The sequence below is a fragment of the Ipomoea nil genome, unplaced genomic scaffold (assembly GCF_001879475.1).
Source record: "Ipomoea nil cultivar Tokyo-kokei standard unplaced genomic scaffold, Asagao_1.1 scaffold1407, whole genome shotgun sequence".
NCBI lineage: Eukaryota > Viridiplantae > Streptophyta > Magnoliopsida > Solanales > Convolvulaceae > Ipomoea > Ipomoea nil.
The window spans coordinates 5,308,519-5,329,081 of record NW_017617835.1 but is presented as its reverse complement, the minus strand read 5'-3'; the positions used below and the strand labels follow the sequence as shown (position 1 = coordinate 5,329,081).

General features: G+C 36.5%; 2 protein-coding genes across 4 annotated transcripts; both read left to right on the top strand.

The window, feature by feature from the left end:
- Nucleotides 1–6: 6 nt before the first annotated feature.
- Nucleotides 7–2,896, top strand: LOC109186264 (probably inactive leucine-rich repeat receptor-like protein kinase IMK2). The gene is made up of 2 exons (XM_019336189.1): nt 7–1,999; nt 2,081–2,896. The coding sequence occupies exons 1-2, from the start codon at nt 7–9 to the stop codon at nt 2,707–2,709; spliced, it is 2,622 nt and encodes an 873-aa protein (XP_019191734.1). The 3' UTR covers nt 2,710–2,896.
- Nucleotides 2,897–9,827: 6,931 nt separating this feature from the next.
- On the top strand, nt 9,828–15,783 carry LOC109186580 (SNF2 domain-containing protein CLASSY 1-like). Of its 3 annotated transcripts, none has more exons than XM_019336629.1 (6): nt 9,828–10,327; nt 11,067–11,147; nt 11,322–11,593; nt 11,671–13,098; nt 13,196–13,351; nt 13,483–15,783. In XM_019336629.1, exons 2-6 carry the CDS (start codon nt 11,099–11,101, stop codon nt 15,424–15,426), a joined length of 3,849 nt encoding a protein of 1,282 aa, XP_019192174.1. In that variant the 5' UTR covers nt 9,828–10,327; nt 11,067–11,098; the 3' UTR covers nt 15,427–15,783. The 3 variants fall into 3 exon arrangements, with proteins under 3 accessions (XP_019192174.1, XP_019192172.1, XP_019192173.1); XM_019336627.1 differs by having other exon boundaries at nt 11,036–11,147; XM_019336628.1 differs by having other exon boundaries at nt 11,001–11,147.
- The last annotated feature ends 4,780 nt before the right edge of the window (nt 15,784–20,563 follow it).

Below are 20,563 nucleotides of genomic sequence, written 5' to 3'. Positions count from 1 at the left end.
AGTGTCATGGAAGCTGAAAGGAGCAGTCTTGGAGGTTTTTGCAGGTGCCCATTGGAGTCTGTGAGGCAAGAAGGAGGTGGATGGGGTGATGGGAAGAAGAAATGGGGGAAGATTGAAGGTGTCCATGGGGGTTTTCAGTTGAGGAGGTTGAAAAGGTGCAGTCTTTATTATTATGGCCAGTTCTTGTTTCTGTTTCTGCTGCAAATTTGTGGGGGTTATTTGGTTTCAAGTCAGGGTTGGGATGGTGTGATTATCACCCAGGCTGATTTTCAGGCACTGCAAGCCTTCAAGCAGGGGTTGGTTGATCCAAAAGGGTTCTTGAAAAGCTGGAATGATAGTGGGGTTGGGGCTTGTTCTGGGGATTGGGTAGGGATTAAGTGTGCTCAAGGTCAAGTGATTGTGATTCAGCTGCCATGGAAAGGGCTGGGTGGTAAGATTACTGACAAGATTGGTCAGTTTCAGGCTCTCAGAAAACTCAGCCTCCATGATAATGTGATTGGTGGTTCAATCCCAACAACTATGGGGCTTCTGCCTAACCTCAGAGGTGTTCAGCTCTTCAATAACAGGTTTACAGGTTCTATCCCTGCTTCACTTGGCTTCTGTAGAATGCTTCAAACACTTGATCTTAGTAACAATTCATTTTCTGGGTCAATCCCAGATAGTTTAGTGAATTCAACTAAGCTCTTTAGGCTTAATGTTAGCTATAATTCTTTGTCTGGTTCAATCCCCAGAACCCTCACTCAATCCCCCTCCATTATCTTTCTTGATCTCAAGAACAATAACCTCTCTGGCCCTATCCCTGATTCCTGGGGTGGGAATAGCCTTTCTCAGCTTAAGTTCTTGTCACTTGATCACAATTCTTTCTCTGGAACCATTCCTGCTTCCATAGGCAAGCTTAATGAGCTTCAAGACCTTTCACTTAGTCATAACCATTTGAGTGGTTTTATCCCAAATGATATTGCGAAGCTTTCTAGGCTCAGAACACTCGATCTTTCGTATAATTCGGTTAATGGGAGCTTTCTTGAAAGCCTCTCGAATCTGTCATCTCTGGTGGTGTTGAAATTGGAGAGCAACCAATTGGGTGATCAAATCCCAGGCTCTATAGATAAGTTGCAGAAGTTGTCTGTTCTGAGCTTGCAGAACAACAAATTTGGTGGTGAAATTCCAGCTACAATTGGGAATATTTCCACCCTTACAGAACTAGATTTTTCCCAGAATAATTTCAGTGGAGAAATCCCAGAATCCCTTGATGATCTACCCAACCTTAATCTCTTCAATGTCTCCTACAACACCCTTTCTGGCCGGGTTCCTACCCGCCTTTCTCAAACATTCAATTCAAGTGCCTTTGCTGGTAATCTCCAGCTCTGTGGCTACAGCCCTTCGACCCCGTGTCCTATAACACCCGCTCCTGCTACCCCGGAAGCTCCATCGCCCCCCGAAACTCCACAAAACCACGGTCATAGCCTCGGTACTAAAGACATTATCCTCATTGCAGCAGGAGCACTCCTCGTAATCCTGCTCCTCCTTTGTTGCATTCTGATAAGTTGCTTAGTCAAGAAACGAGCCGCTTCTAAGGCAGAAAAGGACGGTCCTGGGGCCGGGGCTGCTGCCTCCTCGGGTAGGGGAGAAAAAGGCGTCCCCCCGACAGCTGGGGAAGTCGAAGCAGCTGGAGAAACAGGAGGAAAGTTAGTCCATTTCGATGGCCCAATGGTGTTTGCTGCAGATGATCTTCTTTGTGCCACTGCAGAGATAATGGGGAAGAGCACCTATGGAACAGTGTACAAAGCCACTTTGGAAGATGGCAATCAAGTTGCAGTGAAGAGATTGAGGGAGAAGATCACGAAAGGGCAAAGAGAATTCGAGAGCGAAGTTAACATTCTTGGGAAAATCAGGCATCCTAACCTTCTTGCCTTGAGAGCTTATTACTTAGGTCCCAAAGGAGAGAAACTTCTGGTTTTCGACTACATGGCTAAAGGGAGCCTCACAACTTATCTTCATGGTAAACTAAATTTTATTTTCCAACTTTTTTAATGTTGAATCTGTTGAATATATATGATTGCTGATCATTTCTGTTGTTTAGCTGCAGCTCGGGGTCCTGATACAACAGTAGATTGGCCGACAAGAATGAGAATAGCGAAAGGGATTGCTCGGGGATTGCTCTATCTCCACACGAATGCGAATATAATTCATGGAAATCTAACATCCAGCAACGTCTTGCTAGACGAAACCACCACTGCAAAGATTGCAGACTATGGCCTCTCGCGCCTGATGACTGCTGCTGCGAATGCAAACGTGATTGCAACTGCAGGGGCGTTAGGATATCGTGCACCCGAGCTTTCGAAGCTCAAGAAGGCGAATACAAAGACAGATGTTTATAGCCTTGGAGTCATCATCCTCGAACTCCTAACCGGGAAGTCACCCGGGGAGGCAATGAATGGCGTGGACTTGCCTCAATGGGTTGCCTCGATTGTGAAAGAGGAGTGGACTAATGAAGTTTTCGATTTGGAACTTATGAGGGATGCTTCGACGATTGGCGATGAACTGTTGAACACGTTGAAACTCGCCCTGCATTGCGTGGACCCTTCGCCTTCGGCTCGCCCTGAAGTTCAGTTAGTTCTTCAACAGCTCGAAGAAATTAAACCCGAAACTGCATCCAGTTCGGGCGACGATGGTGCAACAGCAGCAGCAGCAGCTCCTACAAGTGATTAGAGGCGAATACTATGATCTATGATTGAGGTGTTAGGATGACACTATTCTTTCATTCTTGAATTTTTTGTGTTGCTCATTTCAGTTCTTTTCTCTAGTACTTTGCTGTGTACATATGTGTGTGATTCTTTTGAAGGTTAAAACAGAAATGGAATCCTACCAATTCCATGTTTTCTATAATAGATGAAGCTTTGCTTGTCAAACATGAATCTTTTCCATTCACTTTTCTCTTGTCATAAAAAAACAGTTTAGCATTTCAGTAATTGTTATTCAAGTATGATTAAACCGAGCCAAGTTGGCCAGACTGTTGACTTCCCAGGAGCGGCCTATTGGCCTTCTTGGTTTGAGCCGATCAGTTATGTTTTCCGAGTGATGAGGGAAACCCGCAGCCAGAAAATCTTCTTGTAACTAAATTTTAGTTAAAGATTCAGCTAGGTTTTGGTTAGAGTATAGTAACTGATACCTAATGACTTTTTGCACCCCTTCATGATGACTAAGACTCTTCATCTAAGCTGAGCTTTGAAGTCCATCTTTGTAATATGAAGTAAGAAAGAAAGTTCATACAGCTTCTAGACTTCAGATGCTTTAGTTTCAAGAATATGGTGTCGGGAAACGACAAACATTGTATGAAAATGTCAAGAAAAACCTCACATATGATGTTTGCTGCACTTGAAATAGCACTGTCAAGAAGAGGCTTATGGAGGACCGGTGAAACCATTCATTCCTTCTGCACATCTACCTCGTGACCCTAGCCGGGGACCACGAGGAGGTAAACCAGCCTAAATTGCCCATAGCTAACCAGCTTAAACCAAGAAGGTTAATAGGCCCCGCTTCCACTGGGAATCAAACTTGTAACATTGTGGTTACCGAGCCAATAGTCTGACCAACTTGGCCGCCTTCTTTTATTCTTCGGTTCTTCCTTAACATGTTCATACTATTGTTTGATTCTTGAAAACAGGAGTCTGGATAATGCATTGTCACTTGGATGCTCACATTAGCTTTGGTTTGGCCATGGCGTTTATAGTGGAGAATGGGGTGACTGAATTGCAGACATTAGAGGAGCCTCCTGCAGATCTTCCAGTTTGTTGACAGTAGCATCAAACAACAATGTTTCCATTCATCATTTGCATGGCATTACATAACATAATACTGCATTATTATTAGTATCCTAAATGACAGTTTTATCTGTTGCTTCCCAACAAACCTTAACTTATATAGTTGTACTGTAATAAAGAGGGTCACTTCTCATTGATATGAACATGTGAATTGATATTTATGGTGCACACCCATACTCTCCGCAAATTATGCCCTGGAAACGTGCGGGTCTAAACGGTGCCGTTTTTACGGATTTTTTTTTTTTTTTGCTAATGTGGTATTAACGGCGCGCGTTTGGTCAGATTATGAATTTTCTGTTATGAGATTATGAATTTACTGTAAATTCATAATCTCATAACAGAAAATTCATAATCGCATAAAAGAAAAACATTTATTAAATTATGAATTTTCTGTTATGAGATTATGAATTTACATTACTGTAAATTATGAACATGACAGAAAATTCATAATCTCATAACTGCACATTCATAAATCCATGCAATTATGAATGTGCAGGCATGGATTTATGAATGTGCAATTATGAAATTATGAATTTTCTTTTTATGAGATTATGTTGAAGAAGCTTGCGCGAAGAGGAAGTGAAACCGCAAAATGTGAAAGTGAAGAAGAAAAGTCACGCGATTAATTAAGGAAAAAAAAAAAAAGATAACGGTGTACTAACACCATTGGGACCGTGTTCACCATGGATGGTGAACAGTTCCATGGCATAATGATCCCATACTCTCAGTTATCTGCAAGAATTTTCTTTGATTTACGAGAAAAGTCATAACCGTTACCCCGCTTACCCGAATGTACGGTCTGTGAAGTTTGCCTTAGTATGTAAATTATGAACATTCAGTATATAAATTGTGTATTTTGACATGGATTCACTTCACAATGTGGACTCTGACATAACTATTGTTGGATTAGAGCCATTGTGGGCCAGGTCTATTAAATGTGGAATTGAATGGGCCTATAGGATATAGCATAGGCCCACATAAAATTCCAGAATCTGGTAACAAAAGAAGCAGGAAGCATTACTATGCAATAATAAATGATTGAGTTATTGACTATGGTTGGGTCACACCACCGCGGGTCCCACACCTTATGCAGAAGGAAAGAAAAAGTGTCCGTGCAGAATGGCGAATTGATTAGGTAAAATATGATTTTCGTATAAAAAATTCACGAGTTTAATTTTTATTAATATACTAGTTTTGTACGTGCATTGCGCGATTGGAATAATGCCTAATATTTTTTTTAATAAGTACTTTAAAGTATATCAAGGCAAGTTTATATGAGAATTATTCATGCATAGATAATTGAATGTTGAATTTGCGTATTTAAATAGGTAATTCTAAGTTTACAAATGCAAGATAATATAGTCAATATTGATTATAATTGTCAATAAAAATTGTATAGGTATGGTTGAAACCAAAATACGGGACATAAGGGAGAGCAAATAAAAATTAGGGCATAAAATATTAAATATATACTAATATTGAAGAGCTAACTGCTGATTGCCAAACAAGGACATTGCGAGGTAGTTTCTCACTTTAAATTGTTGTGTGGTTTGAATATGCTTGGCTTAATTTTATATATATATATATATATATATATATATATATATATATATATATATATATATATATATATAACTATTATTATTATTATTATTATTATTATTATTTTATTACCCTTATGTCATTTTACATGTTAATCTAAACAATTTAATTTTTTCAAATATATTTTTACCAACCGTTATATAATTCGCTGGCCAAATCCGCTAATATAATCTGAACGCTAACGGCTAACTCCTGATTGTTAAACAAGGACATTGTGAGATAGTTCTCACTACAACAAATAGTTCTCACTTCAATTTGTTGTGTAATTTGAATACTCTATTTGTCAACAAATCCCTCAAGTAGTTATGATTGGCTTTATTAATTATATTTTTCTTTAATTTTTTCATCATATTAATAAAATACTTGATAAATAAATATATAGCATTATTTTGTATTATAACTTTAATATTTAATTAAATAATAGTGCACAAAAAAGATAATAGACAATACATTGAATATAATCAATTGATGAATTTGAATGTAAAGAATTTTTACATTGTATAAATATAAAGACAATATAACTAATAAAATTATTTCTCATAATTAATTTATTGATAATGAATGTTTTTTTTTAATAAAGACATTGTAGGGACAATGTAGCGAATATAATATTGGATAAAAATAAAGACCATATAACGAATGAAATTATTTCTCTTATTTAATTTATTGATAATGAATAATTTTTTTTTTGAATAAAGACATTATAGACACGTAATTCTAAAATAAAGAAATGCATATGTATTATTTTTTGTTGTAGCTACTATATTATTAGTTATAATTTAATAAGAGTAAAATAGAGTACTAATTATGCCATCTTTGATTGGGATGTGGTTTGAACCTAAGACCTTTCTTATTGAAATCAATAAGTTAACGGTGGACTAACAGAAATTAACGAAAAAGGTAATATTTAACGGAAAAGTTAATGGATAATCATATTCATTAAGGATAAATTAGAAAATCTTAAGTAAAAATTAAAATCTGATCAATCTGAGCCAATCATTTAATTAAAAAATTTGACCGCCATTTTTTCTACCCATTATAGGCCTAACTCTTTTGGGCTCTTATTAATATAGTAGAAGTAGATTTTTACGGAGTCCTTCTCACATATTTTTACCAGTATAATTTATTTATAAAATAATATCTATTCTATATTTTCCTTAAACATTTTTAACCTAAAAAATCTAAACTCTCATCATCAGAGTTCGAATCTATGATCATTCAAAAATAATATAGATATCATTATAATACATAGTAGTTGATAAAAGTTATTTTACATGAATAAAGTTTACTCTATAGTCTATATATGTCTTCAAAAAAAAAAAAAAGTTTACTCTATATATATGTAATGATTGAAAATTGTTTTAAAAAAAAAAATGTCAGAGTGACGGAAAGCCGCTTTAATGTGTTGTACAAGGTCTTCAACTACAAGTGGAGTAGAAAATGTCTTCAAGTGGTAAGAATCGTGTGCATGTGACTACACCCATCTTCTCGTACGGCTCCTCCGACATTTATCTCGGTTTTTAGTAACTTCTTGTCCCCCCTTGCCCCGCTTCACTTCTTTACCCGTCGGATCCACGTCAATCCACATGCTTTATTTATTTACTTATTTATAATAAATTATTATTATTATTTTACATAAATAAAAAAAAAGGTGGTAATATTTTGAGAATAGTTACAAGTCAATGTTTATTCTATTTCGCGATGTTTAATTTTCATAAACTTATAAATATTTTATCGGTGTAAAATGGTTTGGTCTATACACCAAAGATGTATTAATAAATGTGACACATTATAATTTGAACACATCAAAGTGTGTTACGTCAGTTCGTAACGAAAAAACAAAAAGTTGCGTCAGAGGCGAGGAAGTTTTTTCGTCTCTGACCATGAAGACGAAGAAATCGGCACAGCGGTGACAATTTTTTAAATTTAATTTAATTTTAAATAATTATTTTTTCAAAAATATTTTAAATTTAGGATGACCTATTAGAAATCTGAAAAATGTACAAATTTGATTAATTGCACGAAATTAATTAGTTTAGAGACTCAATTACATATTTTTTGAGTTCAATGATTTAATTACATTTTGGTGTATACTTTGATGGCCAATTTGACCCTTATTCCTATTTTTTTTTTTTTTTTTTTTTTGGAATGACCCTTATTCCTATTAATCATTAGTTATTAAGTAATATATCATATTGGACTAACATAATTAGAAGAGTGCATTGGAGGGACTTCCCTCCTCCTCTGTAACGGATGCTTTTGATTGATTGTTCAAACGTGAATTAGCATAGTCCATTATTATTATTATTATTATTATTATTATTATTATTATTATTATTATTATTATTATTATTTTTGTTTTTGTCGAAGCGCCTCTCATTTTTTTTAAAATTAAAAAAAGGGATAAAATATCATTGTTTTGATAAAAAAATAAATAAAAATAACAATTAGTACTCAATTCGATATGATTAATTAGTTGAGATGGATTCTAAATCCGTCATTGATTTGTTACGGGAAGGCGATGAGGGGGACAATACTGGTTGTTCTCTCTTGGCTGAATGCATCTATATGGGAAAGAAGTTTGACGGGATCTCATTTAACGATATTCTTAGGGAAGGCAATCAATGTGCTGATCTCTTAGCTAATATGGCTCAGAATAAGGACTAGGGCACTCGGATCTTCAACGACATCCCAGTAAGCCTAGAAAATTTGCTTATCCGTGACGCGAGTGGCGTTTGTTTCCGTAGAATTAGATAATTTTGAGGCTCTGTCTCTCTTTCTCCAAAAAAAAAAAAAAGATTAATTACCACAATATCAAATTCTTTGGTAGGTTAGGACTAAGGTTAATTAGTGCATTTAAGTCAAAATTTCATGCCCATTATAGTGTATTAGTGGGTGATAATTAAGTGCATATTCTTTTCAGGCAACCACATAAATGTGGCTTGATTCCTTCCTTTATTTTTCTTCTTTATATATCTTTTTTCAATCGCATCATTAATATATTTCTAAATTGATTCTTGCAAATAATAATAGTTTAATACTTTAATTGACAGCATATATATATATATATATATATATATATATATATATATATATATATATATATATATATATATATGTATATGTATATGTATATGTATATGTATGTATGTATGTATGTAAGAAAATAGATAATTATCTCAACACAATCCTCATTGCAATAGAAAGGTACCTGTTGCAACATGCATGTCAATGATATTTAAATTCAAACTTTTTGTTAGGTGAAGTTAGATTCTTGTCCGCATTTAGTCATTTATAAATTAAAAAAAAAAATACAATAACACACAATATATGTCGTTTATATATGATAAACAAGTAATATAAATAAAGTATATAAACTTCTAGTTTAATCTGCAACAATGGGGTTTGATTTCTTGAACGAACATTGAGAGTTTGGATTGAACGCTTTGTTCGCAAAAGTATACAGTTTGGTATTAAGTTTCGAACTTAAATTGACTCAATTTATATCTTCATATTTTCTAGACTTAGAGGCGGGTTTATGGGGTCCATGATACAATCAGACAAAATTGGAAAATCTAATTAAAAAAAAAAATAATGCATGCCCTTGTTTGCTCATGAGAATTTTATTGCTCGGATGGCTGTCAGACGCGGCACGAGAAATCTCATTGTGGAAAGCGACTCCTTATCTATGATAAAGTGCATTGATAAGAACCTTAGCTTAGGCGGGGGAGGGGAAGCAATATTGTGCAACTTTGTGTTCGGGAAATTAGCAAGTTTAATTTAAGGAAATGGAGTTCAGGCATGTCGTTCGTGAGCGAAATAAAGTCATTAATAGTCTCGCGTCGGTTGCTTTGGCCCACGAGATGGGGATTCGGATTCTTGAGCGTCAACCTACGTGTGTAGAGGGTTTGCTTTGAGAAGATAGGGTCAATGCCAGAGTTCGACGTGGGGCACCCTCTCGGAGGGCATGCTATAATGCTTCTTAGTTCCCTTCACCGGCCTTTGTCCCTCTCTTTGTACCCCAAAAAAAAAAGATTTTTTGTTATGCGAAGCGGAGTTAACTCAGTTGATTTGACCGATCGACTTAAAATCTTACTTTAATAATAATGTGGGGTTTGAATTTCTATGAAAATACGAGGGTCATGAGAGTCCTTGACTGATCAAATGAGATGAAGATCTCATTATATTTTGAGTATATAAATGAGTTTTCCATATATAAAATTAATTAATTTGACATAAGCTTAGAAACCTAATATATATTAAAAAAAAAAAGGTGTGTTTTTGGATGAATTAAGAAATTTGAGTGTTTTCAAAAAAAGAAATTAGAGTGTTTTAATGTTGTAATATATTTGACGTGGGGTGGGGGCTCGGAGAAAATAAGAAACAACAAAAGGAAAATATCAGAGAGCAGCAGCTTGGTTTTCTTCCACATTTAGAGCGCCACTCCCAATGGAAGCTTTTTACATTTTCCAAAATCTCTCTCTAATCTCTATATCTCTCTCTCTCTCGTGTTCTCATGCAGAAAAAAAGCAATGTAGAGCACACACCCCCAGGGAATCACCAGTCAATTCTCCCCATTGTATTTTTCTGCCATCACTCTGCCCCACAATCTCTCTCTCCCCCTTTTTTCCCCTCTTATTCCTCACTCACCCCACCACTCTCTTCTCTGATCATCATTACTCTCCCTACCTCCCTCCCTCCCTCCCGCCGGAAAACCCCCGATTCCCCTCGCCGGAATCGCATTTCTTCCCGATGCCATGCCGGGATTGATCCATCACTTCAATTGACTCCCCTTCTTTGCTCTCTTCTCTGTATATATGCTTTTACAGGCTGCGCCGCCGCTTTCCCCCCTTTTCTCAGCTCATGCTTCTGCTCCCCGCCGCGCCGTTTAGTTTCTCCATTTGGTATGCTTTTTCTCTGTCTCCCTCAGAAACTGCCAATCACTCAATCACCTTTCTCCTACTTCTTTTTAAGGATGTTTTTTCTTAATTAATTTGCTCGCTCAGCTTCTTGGCGCCATTACTGCTTTAGGGAAGAATCTTACAGAGACAAACAGACACACCCACACACATATATATGTGTGTGTGTATCTCTTTTCCTTAGATATATGTTTCTTGTTTCTATTTATATATATATATATATGTAAAAAGATAGAGGGTGTTAAGGTTGTGGTTTGTTGGCATTTGAAATTTGAATCAAGCAAGAAAATAGCAGGGTTTATAACAAAACAGGCAGAAAATGCAGGGATTGTAGTATAGTTATGTTTTTTTTTTTTTTTTTTTTTTTTGGGTTTTTTTTTCTTTGCTGGGGAATTAAAAATGGGAAAAAAGATTGGATCTTTATAGTCATGGAGTAAATCATACACCTTTTTTTTCTTATTTTAGTTACACTGTACTTGCAGATTGTGCCATCCAGTTATGCTTTATTAGGAAATATAGTGATTATTCTGTTTCAAAAAAAAAAAGCACAACATCTTTTTTGATTAGCTGTTTCCCAGATAGGGATTGCTGTTTCTGAAATATACAGACATTATAATACATGGGATCGTGATATCAATGTTTGCCATTTATGTACTAGGAACTGATGGGTGTTCTTTTGAGTTGCTGTTACAGCTAAACTGGAGTATAATAATATTGTTGCCAGGCTTCTCTTCTCTGCAACAACTTTAAGCAGCCATGAAGAGGAGAAGCATACATCAGAATGAGCATCCTTTCGATGTGTATCGTAAGCATTTACCTTTCGTCTTCTTTGCAATCGTGTTGGTTGTTTATGTGTATTATAGGGAAGCATTTATCCTAATTGAAATGCTAATTGCAGTTAAACTAAGCTGAGGATGATTTCTTTTTGTTTGGTTGTTAAACCTCGAGTGAATAATGTTGATTGTTTTGGTTGTGGCAGCTTTTGAGGCGTTCCGGAATGGATCGTGGCAACCTGTGGAGCGAATAAGAATTCAGAATGGAACGTTTGGTATGCATGTTTTGGACGAGGGGGACTTGATTGAAGAGGAGATTTCGATATCAAATGTTCGAATAAGGTCAAGAAATGCTACTTCTTCAGATTGTGCTTGCTTTCTAAGACCCGGACTTGACATATCTGTGTTCTCGACCCCTCACCAATCAGAGGATTCGGATGAAGAGAACAATGAAGACGAGAAAATGGAACCCGAACCTGTAAGCATCTGATAATTCTGGTTTAATTTCTTGCTGTTTGGTTTGTGTAAATTCTAATCTAACACTATAATGTGCAGGCTTGGATTGATGCGAAAATAAGGTCGATAGAAAGGAAGCCACACGGTTTTGGGTGTGTTTGCCAGTTCCACATTAGTGTTTATGTCACACAAGGCCCTCCCCCGATTGTAAAGAAAACTCTTAGCAAAGAGATCAAAGTGGTGCAGCTAAACCAGATTGCGATTCTTCAAAAAATCGAACAAAAGCCTTGTGAGGACAAATATTATCGGTGGAGCTTATCTGATGACTGCAGCACCCTGCAGAAGTTCAAGCTGTTCACGGGGAAGTTTTGCTCGGATCTCAGCTGGATGCTCGTGGCATCAGCTCATAAGCAAGTGGGATTCGATGTTAAGTCGGTCCATAACCGGATTGTGTACGAAATCCTGAAAGATGAGAACGACATCGATGCACCAAACTCCGAGTACCATTCCTATGCTGTGAGTTTCAAATTGGAAAACGAAGTTTCCACCCCGATTATCATACAGTTCAACCCGGATATCCCCGAAAGGGGACCCGAGGGGGATGTTTATGAAGCTGGACCGCTCGTTGTGTATGATGAGCTTCGTAGGTCGAAGCGTAGGTTTGTGCAGCCCGAACGCTACCTGGGATGTGATGACTATTTGACAGAATTCGATGTCGAAATGACTCGACTCGTGGGGGGGAAGATGTATAAATCAGAGCTCGAAGAGTTGCCAATGGCACTCTCGATTCAAGCGGATCATGCATATCAGAACGGCGATATTGATAACAAAACTCTCGCTTGTTACCAGCAAGAGTTGCGTGATAACTCGCTTTTGAGCAGAAACCGGAATAGTAGTAAATCAGATACAAACAGAAAACGTGTCAGTGGAGACAAAGCACACCTCGCCATTGTTCCTCTGCAGCTATCTGCCGAGAACAATTTGTTCGACCAAAAGGAAAATCCACTTAGTTTCGAGGATAACGAGGATCTGTCAGCTGAGATACGCGAAATAGTGTCCAAATACATTTATGTAAATGGTTCTTCAGCTGTGGAGATGAAGAAATCGTCGTTGAATCTAATGCAAGGTAGGCGGTGGGGTCAAGTGAAAGTTTCGAAGCTGAAATTCATGGGGTTGGATGTTAAAGGAGGCGGGATAGGGTCGAGCAAAAAGAAGGCTAAGAAGCGGACTTGCCCTTCTCAGAGGGATAGTATTTATGATATAAGATCATTTAGGAAAGGGTCCATAAGTGCCAATGTTTATAGGGAATTAATCCGAAGATGTATGGCAAACATCGATGAAACCCTTAATAAGGAACAGCCCCCGATTATCGACCAGTGGAAAGAGTTCCAGAACACCAAATCCTGTCAACGGGAGCCCATCGAGAAATCCTCGACGAATAACGAGGAAGAGTTGTCAGAACTCGATATGCTTTGGAAGGAAATGGAACTTGCCTTGGCATCATGTTACCTTCTTGATGACACCGAGGTATATATATATATCGATGCAAATCCTTAATTTGTGTTTCTCGAGAATGAAAACATTGTTTGTATGTCTTCATATGTTTCTCTTAATGCTATTATAGGATACAAACTTAAAATCTGCCACTGAACTTCACATGGCAACTAAAAAGGGGACACGAGTTTGTCATCATGATTTTCGACTCAATGAGGAAATTGGACTCGTGTGTCGACTATGTGGCGTTGTGAGCACCGAAATTAAGGATGTCCCCCCGCCCTTTGTAAGTCAAATACGCGATCTATTGTTGTAAACACTATCCGAGTATCCTCTATGCTTGAAACTAAGCATGTTATGCATTAGATGTAAGGCTTTTCGTGTTATAAATTAGTCCTGTTCGACTAAATTGTGCAGATGCCTTCAACGTGCTCGAGTTCAGGGAAAGAGCAAAGGCCCGAGGAAGTTGTTATGGAGGAGAAGCAAGGAGATGATGCTGATCTCGATCATTTTGCTATCCCGGTTTCTTCCAACAAGCCTTCATCGGAGGTCGAAGTGGAAGACAATGCGTGGGCGTTGATACCCGATCTCAGGAACAAGTTACGTGCTCACCAAAGACGAGCCTTCGAGTTCTTGTGGAAGAACATTGCGGGGTCTATAATCCCGACCCAAATAGACCCCGAGAGCAAGAAAAGAGGGGGGTGTGTCATTTCTCATTCCCCTGGAGCTGGTAAAACTCTGCTCATTATTGCTTTTCTCGTGAGCTACTTGAAGCTATTCCCGGGGTCACGCCCTCTCGTCCTTGCCCCGAAAACGACTCTCTATACGTGGTACAAAGAGATAATCAAGTGGAAGATTCCAATCCCGGTGTACCAAATACACGGTGGCCAGACTTATAAAGGTGAGGTTTTGAGGCAAAAGATGAAGTTATGCCCGGGGCTTCCCCGCAACCAGGACGTCATGCACGTCTTGGATTGCCTCGAAAAGATGCAGAAGTGGCTCGCCCACCCGAGCGTTCTTCTCATGGGCTATACCTCGTTCCTAACGCTCACACGAGAAGATTCAACCTATGCACACAGGAAATATATGAACCAGGTGTTGAGGCAGTGCCCGGGGATCCTTATACTAGACGAGGGGCACAACCCGAGAAGTACTAAATCGAGGTTAAGGAAGGCTTTAATGAAAGTTAACACGAGTCTTAGGATTCTGCTGTCCGGGACATTGTTCCAGAACAACTTCGGGGAGTATTTCAACACGCTTTGCTTGGCAAGGCCGAGGTTTGTTGATGAGGTGTTGAAGGAGCTTGATCCTAAGTACAAGAAACGAGTAAAAGGTGCAAAAACTCGGTTTTCATTGGAAAACCGAGCAAGAAAGATGTTCATTGATAAGATTTCGAAGAAGATTGATTCGAGTAAGGAGAGGGAAAGGAAGGAAGGTCTAAACATATTGAAGAAGCTAACCACTGGATTCATAGATGTTTACGAAGGTGGAAGCTCTGATAACCTTCCGGGTCTACAATGTTACACGTTGATGATGAAATCGACGACTCTCCAACAAGAAATCCTGGTGAAACTCCAGGATCAAAGGCCTATCTACAAAGGCTTTCCTCTCGAACTCGAGCTCCTCATTACTCTCGGGGCAATCCATCCGTGGTTAATCAGAACGACAGCGTGTTCTGGGCAGTACTTCAAGGAAGAGGAGCTGGAGGCTCTCGAGAAATTCAAATTCGACCTTAAGTTAGGCTCGAAAGTGAAATTCGTGATGAGCCTGATCCCTCGTTGTCTCCTCCGCAAAGAGAAAGTCTTGATCTTTTGCCACAACATAGCTCCCATCAATCTGTTTCTGGAGATTTTCGAGAGGTTCTACGGGTGGCGCAAAGGCATAGAAGTGCTGGTGCTTCAAGGCGACATTGAGCTTTTCGAGAGAGGGAGGGTGATGGATAAATTCGAGGAGGTAGGGGGGCCTTCGAAAGTAATGTTGGCATCCATTACCACTTGCGCTGAGGGGATCAGCTTGACAGCAGCATCTCGGGTAATATTACTGGATTCGGAATGGAACCCTTCGAAGAGCAAACAAGCCATTGCCCGGGCCTTTCGCCCCGGGCAGGACAAAGTGGTGTACGTGTATCAGCTCCTGGCAACCGGGACGCTGGAGGAGGAGAAGTACAAGAGAACCACATGGAAGGAATGGGTTTCTAGTATGATATTCAGCGAAGATCTCGTGGAGGATCCTTCTCACTGGCAAGCTCCCAAGATTGAAGATGAACTTCTCGGGGAGATTGTGGAGGAGGATCGAGCCACATTGTTCCATATGATCATGAAGAACGAGAAGGCTTCCAATATGGGAAGGCTTCAAGTGTGACGTCGACAATCCTATCCAGAGGTGGCGGTAATGATCAAGAACCATATTCTTCCCCTCCCACCCCGCGGTGGGAAAGGTCGTTGGCTTCTTCTCATGACCTCCAAGTTTATGGGTGGACCCTTAAAAGTATCGGTTTCGTTGTTCTGGTATGCTTTATCAACTGCTCTCAATAAACCATTCTCATGTGATGAGAATGTTGTGCTATCTATCTGTAGGTTTAATTTTCTGTACTAATGAGTGGAGGATGTTTCATTTTAATGTTGATCATCAAGACTGTTGTTATGTGTACTATGTAATGAACTCATAATGGTGTGTATTGTGTAACATATTTTATCATTAAGATTGAGACTGCATTTATGTCTGTTGTTGTTTAATTTGGTCGGAGTATAAGGTTTTTCTGTGCTAATATTGAGACTTCATCATATATATGCCTGGTACCACCATGAATCCTATCTATATTATAATCTATATACAGTGACTACACCAACCAAGTTGGTAGGCTGTTGACTTGGTAACTACAGAACTACAAGAAGTGACTTATTGGCTTTCTTGAAAAGTACATTATTTGGGTACTGAAAGTTTCTATCAAATATTGTACATTTAATATACAAATAATGTACTTTTAGTATATTAAAAATGTACCTTGTATTCAGAAAAAAATATATTATTTGAGTATTGAAAATACATTATTTTATATAATGTACATTCAGTACACAAATAACGTACTTTTAGTATATTAAAAATATACATTTTTTATGGTCTACACAAAAATTTGCTAGTTTACTTCAATCCTTTACATGATAGGGTAACAAAGCGGGATTTAATACAAACCATAGTAGCTGGTTGGGTGCGTTGTGTTTACCTTTTTCTTAGCACTGGATAAGCAAGAGTTATACTAGGGACCAGGGTTCACCTTGTAAGGTGAACCAGGGTTCAAAATACACAATTTACATACTAAATGTTCACCATTTATCTTTTATAAAATTGTAAACATTCATTATGTAAATTGTGAATTTTAGACCCAAATTCACCTTGCAAGGTGGATCCGGGTACCTAGAATAATTTGCCCTGGACAAGTTGTAGATGGTGAATATGTACAGGCCCAGAATGTAGGTGTAAGTGGCCCTTAACCAGAGACAATTTGGATATTCATTCAATATTCAATATCAAAATTGAAAATATTGGACTAAACCCTTCATTCTAGTGAAAAGATTTTGATTTTCTTAAAAAGGGATTTTGTCAAGTTAATTCAATATCAATATGCTAATTAGTTAACCAATATGGTTGGCGTGGTAGTTCAGCACCTCGTCCCTTAAGCATGAGATTGAGGGTTTGATCCCCACGCCAGTTCCCTACCACTTAGTGTACCTTTAGGCAACCTAAAAAAATATGCTAATTAGTTCTAATGGTTTGTCAAGTTGTTAATATGTGAGACCTATACTATACACTCATGGAGAGTGTGCAATCCTAAGTAATAGGTTATTGCAAGAAGTTATACTATGGAGTATATACATGTATAATAGAAACATAATTTTTTTTTACCCAAATACATTTTGACCTACTTTCTTCCTCGACTTTCTTAAGATCACTTATTCAAGGGCGGAGCTAGGGTGAAATTAGTCCATTGTCCACAAATCACTATTGACAATTTTGAAATTCATAAAATCACAATAATCAACAAATTTTGTAATTAATAATTTATTATAAATTTATAATAAAATTAGACAGATAATTTAGGGATGTAATGTTTGAAATTCGAACCAGTGAATAAAAAATACGGATGGAGAGTGAGGCGGCGCTGCTGTCACACAATGTTCACGACATAGAGACCTAATTGTTGACGGCGGAGGCGCGATATAAAGCAGAGCTAGTATCATTTATCGTTGCGATTGTTGCCTACGAACTTTGTTGATTCGTTGAAGGCATGAATGGGTGGCACACGAGTAGCACGCTGCCTGCTGCTTGGACAAACTATCAATAATGGCTTGACGAATGATTTTTGAAAGCGTGTGCGATAAAAAGTAACCCTAAATAAGATTGTGTGAAGCTGAAAGAGAAGTGGAGAACTAGAAGAAGACAGTAGGAAAATATATACAACACCAAAACGACATCGTATTGAAACTATATATATATATGTATATATATATATATATATATATATATATATGTGTGTGTGTGTGTGTGTGTGTGTGTGTGTGTGTGTGTGTGTGTATGTGCACTTTCTACAATGTTGTATAACATAATATCATATTAAAAATGTCAATTAAGCTACTTGTTCAATTTTAGATAAAGAATGCCAATAAGGCAATAATCCAGTACCCTACTTATTACCGAGTATTATTTAGTTATTTACACATTTTATTTCTTTATTATTTTAATTTTTCTAATATATATATATATATATATATATATATATATATATATATATATATATATATATATATAATGCCATGTTGTACAATAATGTGACAATATACATCTCCAACAATATTATATTACCCTAATTTCTAAAAATGCAAGCATCTTTTCCTTGTTCATAGAATCCTTCTAGAGCCCAACAAACATGCATTTTATATGCCAATAAGGTGGTAAATGGTGAATAAAAATATCCCACTTGAATATACAAGTTTAAGTTCGAAACTTTAAAGCCTCTCATTGTTCTTGTCAAAAAGACTGATGGACAAAATAAATCACAGAATGTGTTTCAACTAACTTATAGACCTGTCAAATATTTGTACATTAATAGTTCGAAACTTAAAAGCCTCTCATTGTTCTTGTCAAAAAGATTGATGGACAAAATAAATTACAGAATGTGTCTCAATTAACTTATAGACCTGTCAAATATTTATACATTAATACCCACCTAACTTGAATATATATATATATATATATATATATATATATATATATATATATATATATATATATATAAAGCTAACCACTATTTCAACTCTCTTTTGATGTCACTATGCCTCTCTAAAGATTCATTTTCTTGACCTTGATGCTATTGTTTAACACCTTTTAATCTTTTATTGTTGGCTTTATGAGTCAACTTGGCTTTTTAAATCAATGGGAATTTCATTAGGTAGAAAAAAGGGAAGTAATTAACTTTTATTTTTAGAACATAATTAATGCCATTTGCAATAACTAATGTATTTAGACAATTTATTCACCCTTATCGTATGATGAATGTTTCCGATGTTAGATACAATGTATTGTGGAAGAAAAGTCTAAATACACATAAATTTGTATTTCTTAATTTGTACATACAATTTTATTTATTTCCATTTGTGAATATTCTGCGATCAAATGGCTTTAGCATATAGACAAATCAGGGTTTGAACTTTGTCCCTCAATGGATAAGGTTGACTTGTCGGTGGTTATATCAAATAGGTTGTAAATTCATAATTTGGGACAGTTGGTAAGTAAATTGTTAATAAGTATATATAAGGTTAGAGATACCTTAATTACTGTTCTACAATCTAGAACTGATGTGGGATTGTACAACAACTCCACTCTGGCTCTGGATAGCTTATATTTTGGAGTTGGCAACTCGCACTCCATACTCGTATTGCCTAACCCTTTGAACCTTATCAGGCACCAAGTAGCCATTTCTCTCGCCACTCACTGTACTCTTAGCAAGAACGTCAATGATACAATACTCAAATTAAGACCATAACACCACCATAAAAGCTAGCTAGTTCAAGAGTGCAGGCTTAACTTCAACATAAGAGCGGCCCTCCACAATCTTTTACCTAGCCGATGTGGGAGCTTGTCATATTCTTTTCTCAACCTAGTTGATCAAAGTAAATACTTTTTAATTTGGTTTTATTTTTTAGAAAAATAGAGGGTAAAATTTATATATACACGCATACACATACGTACATACACACTGTACACATACTTTCAGAAGTGTGCGTGTATATTATAATATATTACAATTAATCCTTTTTTTTTTTTTTACCTAAATCTTGACATATAATAATTTGAATGTCAATTCGATTGCACATATAATGAGTATTACTTTAAAATATAAACCATTTGTTTATTTAATTTATTTCTTAGTAGTATTATAGATAGCCAAACACTCAATTCTTTTCAATTTTCATATCAACTTGGAATATAAATTAAAGAATTGATGAATAATAATTAAAAATATCCCAACTTGAATTTACGCATGGAAACTTTTTCAACTCCATGCCAACCTCTCTCTATCATCATATCCTTCATTTTTCTTTACCTTTTTGGTGGGTTTATCAGTAAATAATTGGTGATCAAGGAGAAAATGTGGTGCACCTATAATAATTGAGGGGGGGAATTAAAAGACTTGAACACTATAATTTAGGGGTCAAAAACTTCATTTTTAATTCCCTATATATTTACATATCCAAATAATTATTTTACCAAGCAATTTACTTTAACAACGTTAAAATTTATGTTAAATTATTAGTTTTTTGTCTTGAATTGATCAATGGACCCTGTCATGCTCATATATATGAAGGTTTATTAGATAAAGTTGCACAAAATAACTTATATATTTCCATTTGCATATATATATATATATATATATATATATATATATATATATATATATATATATATAACAAATTTGTGAAGATAATATTGGTCTACAACTCTACAAGTGGCAAAAGAAAATTGCAATTTGCAAGCAATATATAATGCATGGTATAGGTTGATTCCTATTTATATAGATTGGACCGACGGATAGAAACTTCATAAATAGTTAGATATATGTTTGATCCAGTCACAATAAGATATAAAAGTATACTTCAATTTCTTATTACAAATAAGATTTAAAAAATTACAGCATTAAAAAAAATATCATGTTTATTATCATAAATAATAAAAAGAGGCGATAATAATTTTATAAATAACTATCCGTAATAACTTAATTTATTCGTTGTATCATTCATTCTTTGTAAAGTAACACACACACAGGGCGCGCTCAGGTGAGAATGGATGTCCACGAAAGAACTAAGAACCAATAGCAACCGTCCACGTGTTCAGATTTAACTAATCATATGTAATTTTAAAAAACGGCGCGGTGGCATTTTCATAAATAACTCGAACTTTGGTACAAGTAAAATGTGTTAAAAATGCAAGTGACCGATGCAAG

Coding starts and splice junctions, on each gene's coding strand:
- LOC109186264 (XM_019336189.1), top strand. CDS start 7: ATGGAAGCTGAAAGGAGCAGTCTTGGAGGTTTTTGCAGGTGCCCATTG. Junction 2,000..2,080: donor CCTCACAACTTATCTTCATG/GTAAACTAAATT, acceptor TCTGTTGTTTAG/CTGCAGCTCGGGGTCCTGAT.
- LOC109186580 (XM_019336629.1), top strand. CDS start 11,099: ATGAAGAGGAGAAGCATACATCAGAATGAGCATCCTTTCGATGTGTAT. Junction 11,594..11,670: donor AGAAAATGGAACCCGAACCT/GTAAGCATCTGA, acceptor TATAATGTGCAG/GCTTGGATTGATGCGAAAAT. Junction 13,352..13,482: donor AGGATGTCCCCCCGCCCTTT/GTAAGTCAAATA, acceptor TAAATTGTGCAG/ATGCCTTCAACGTGCTCGAG.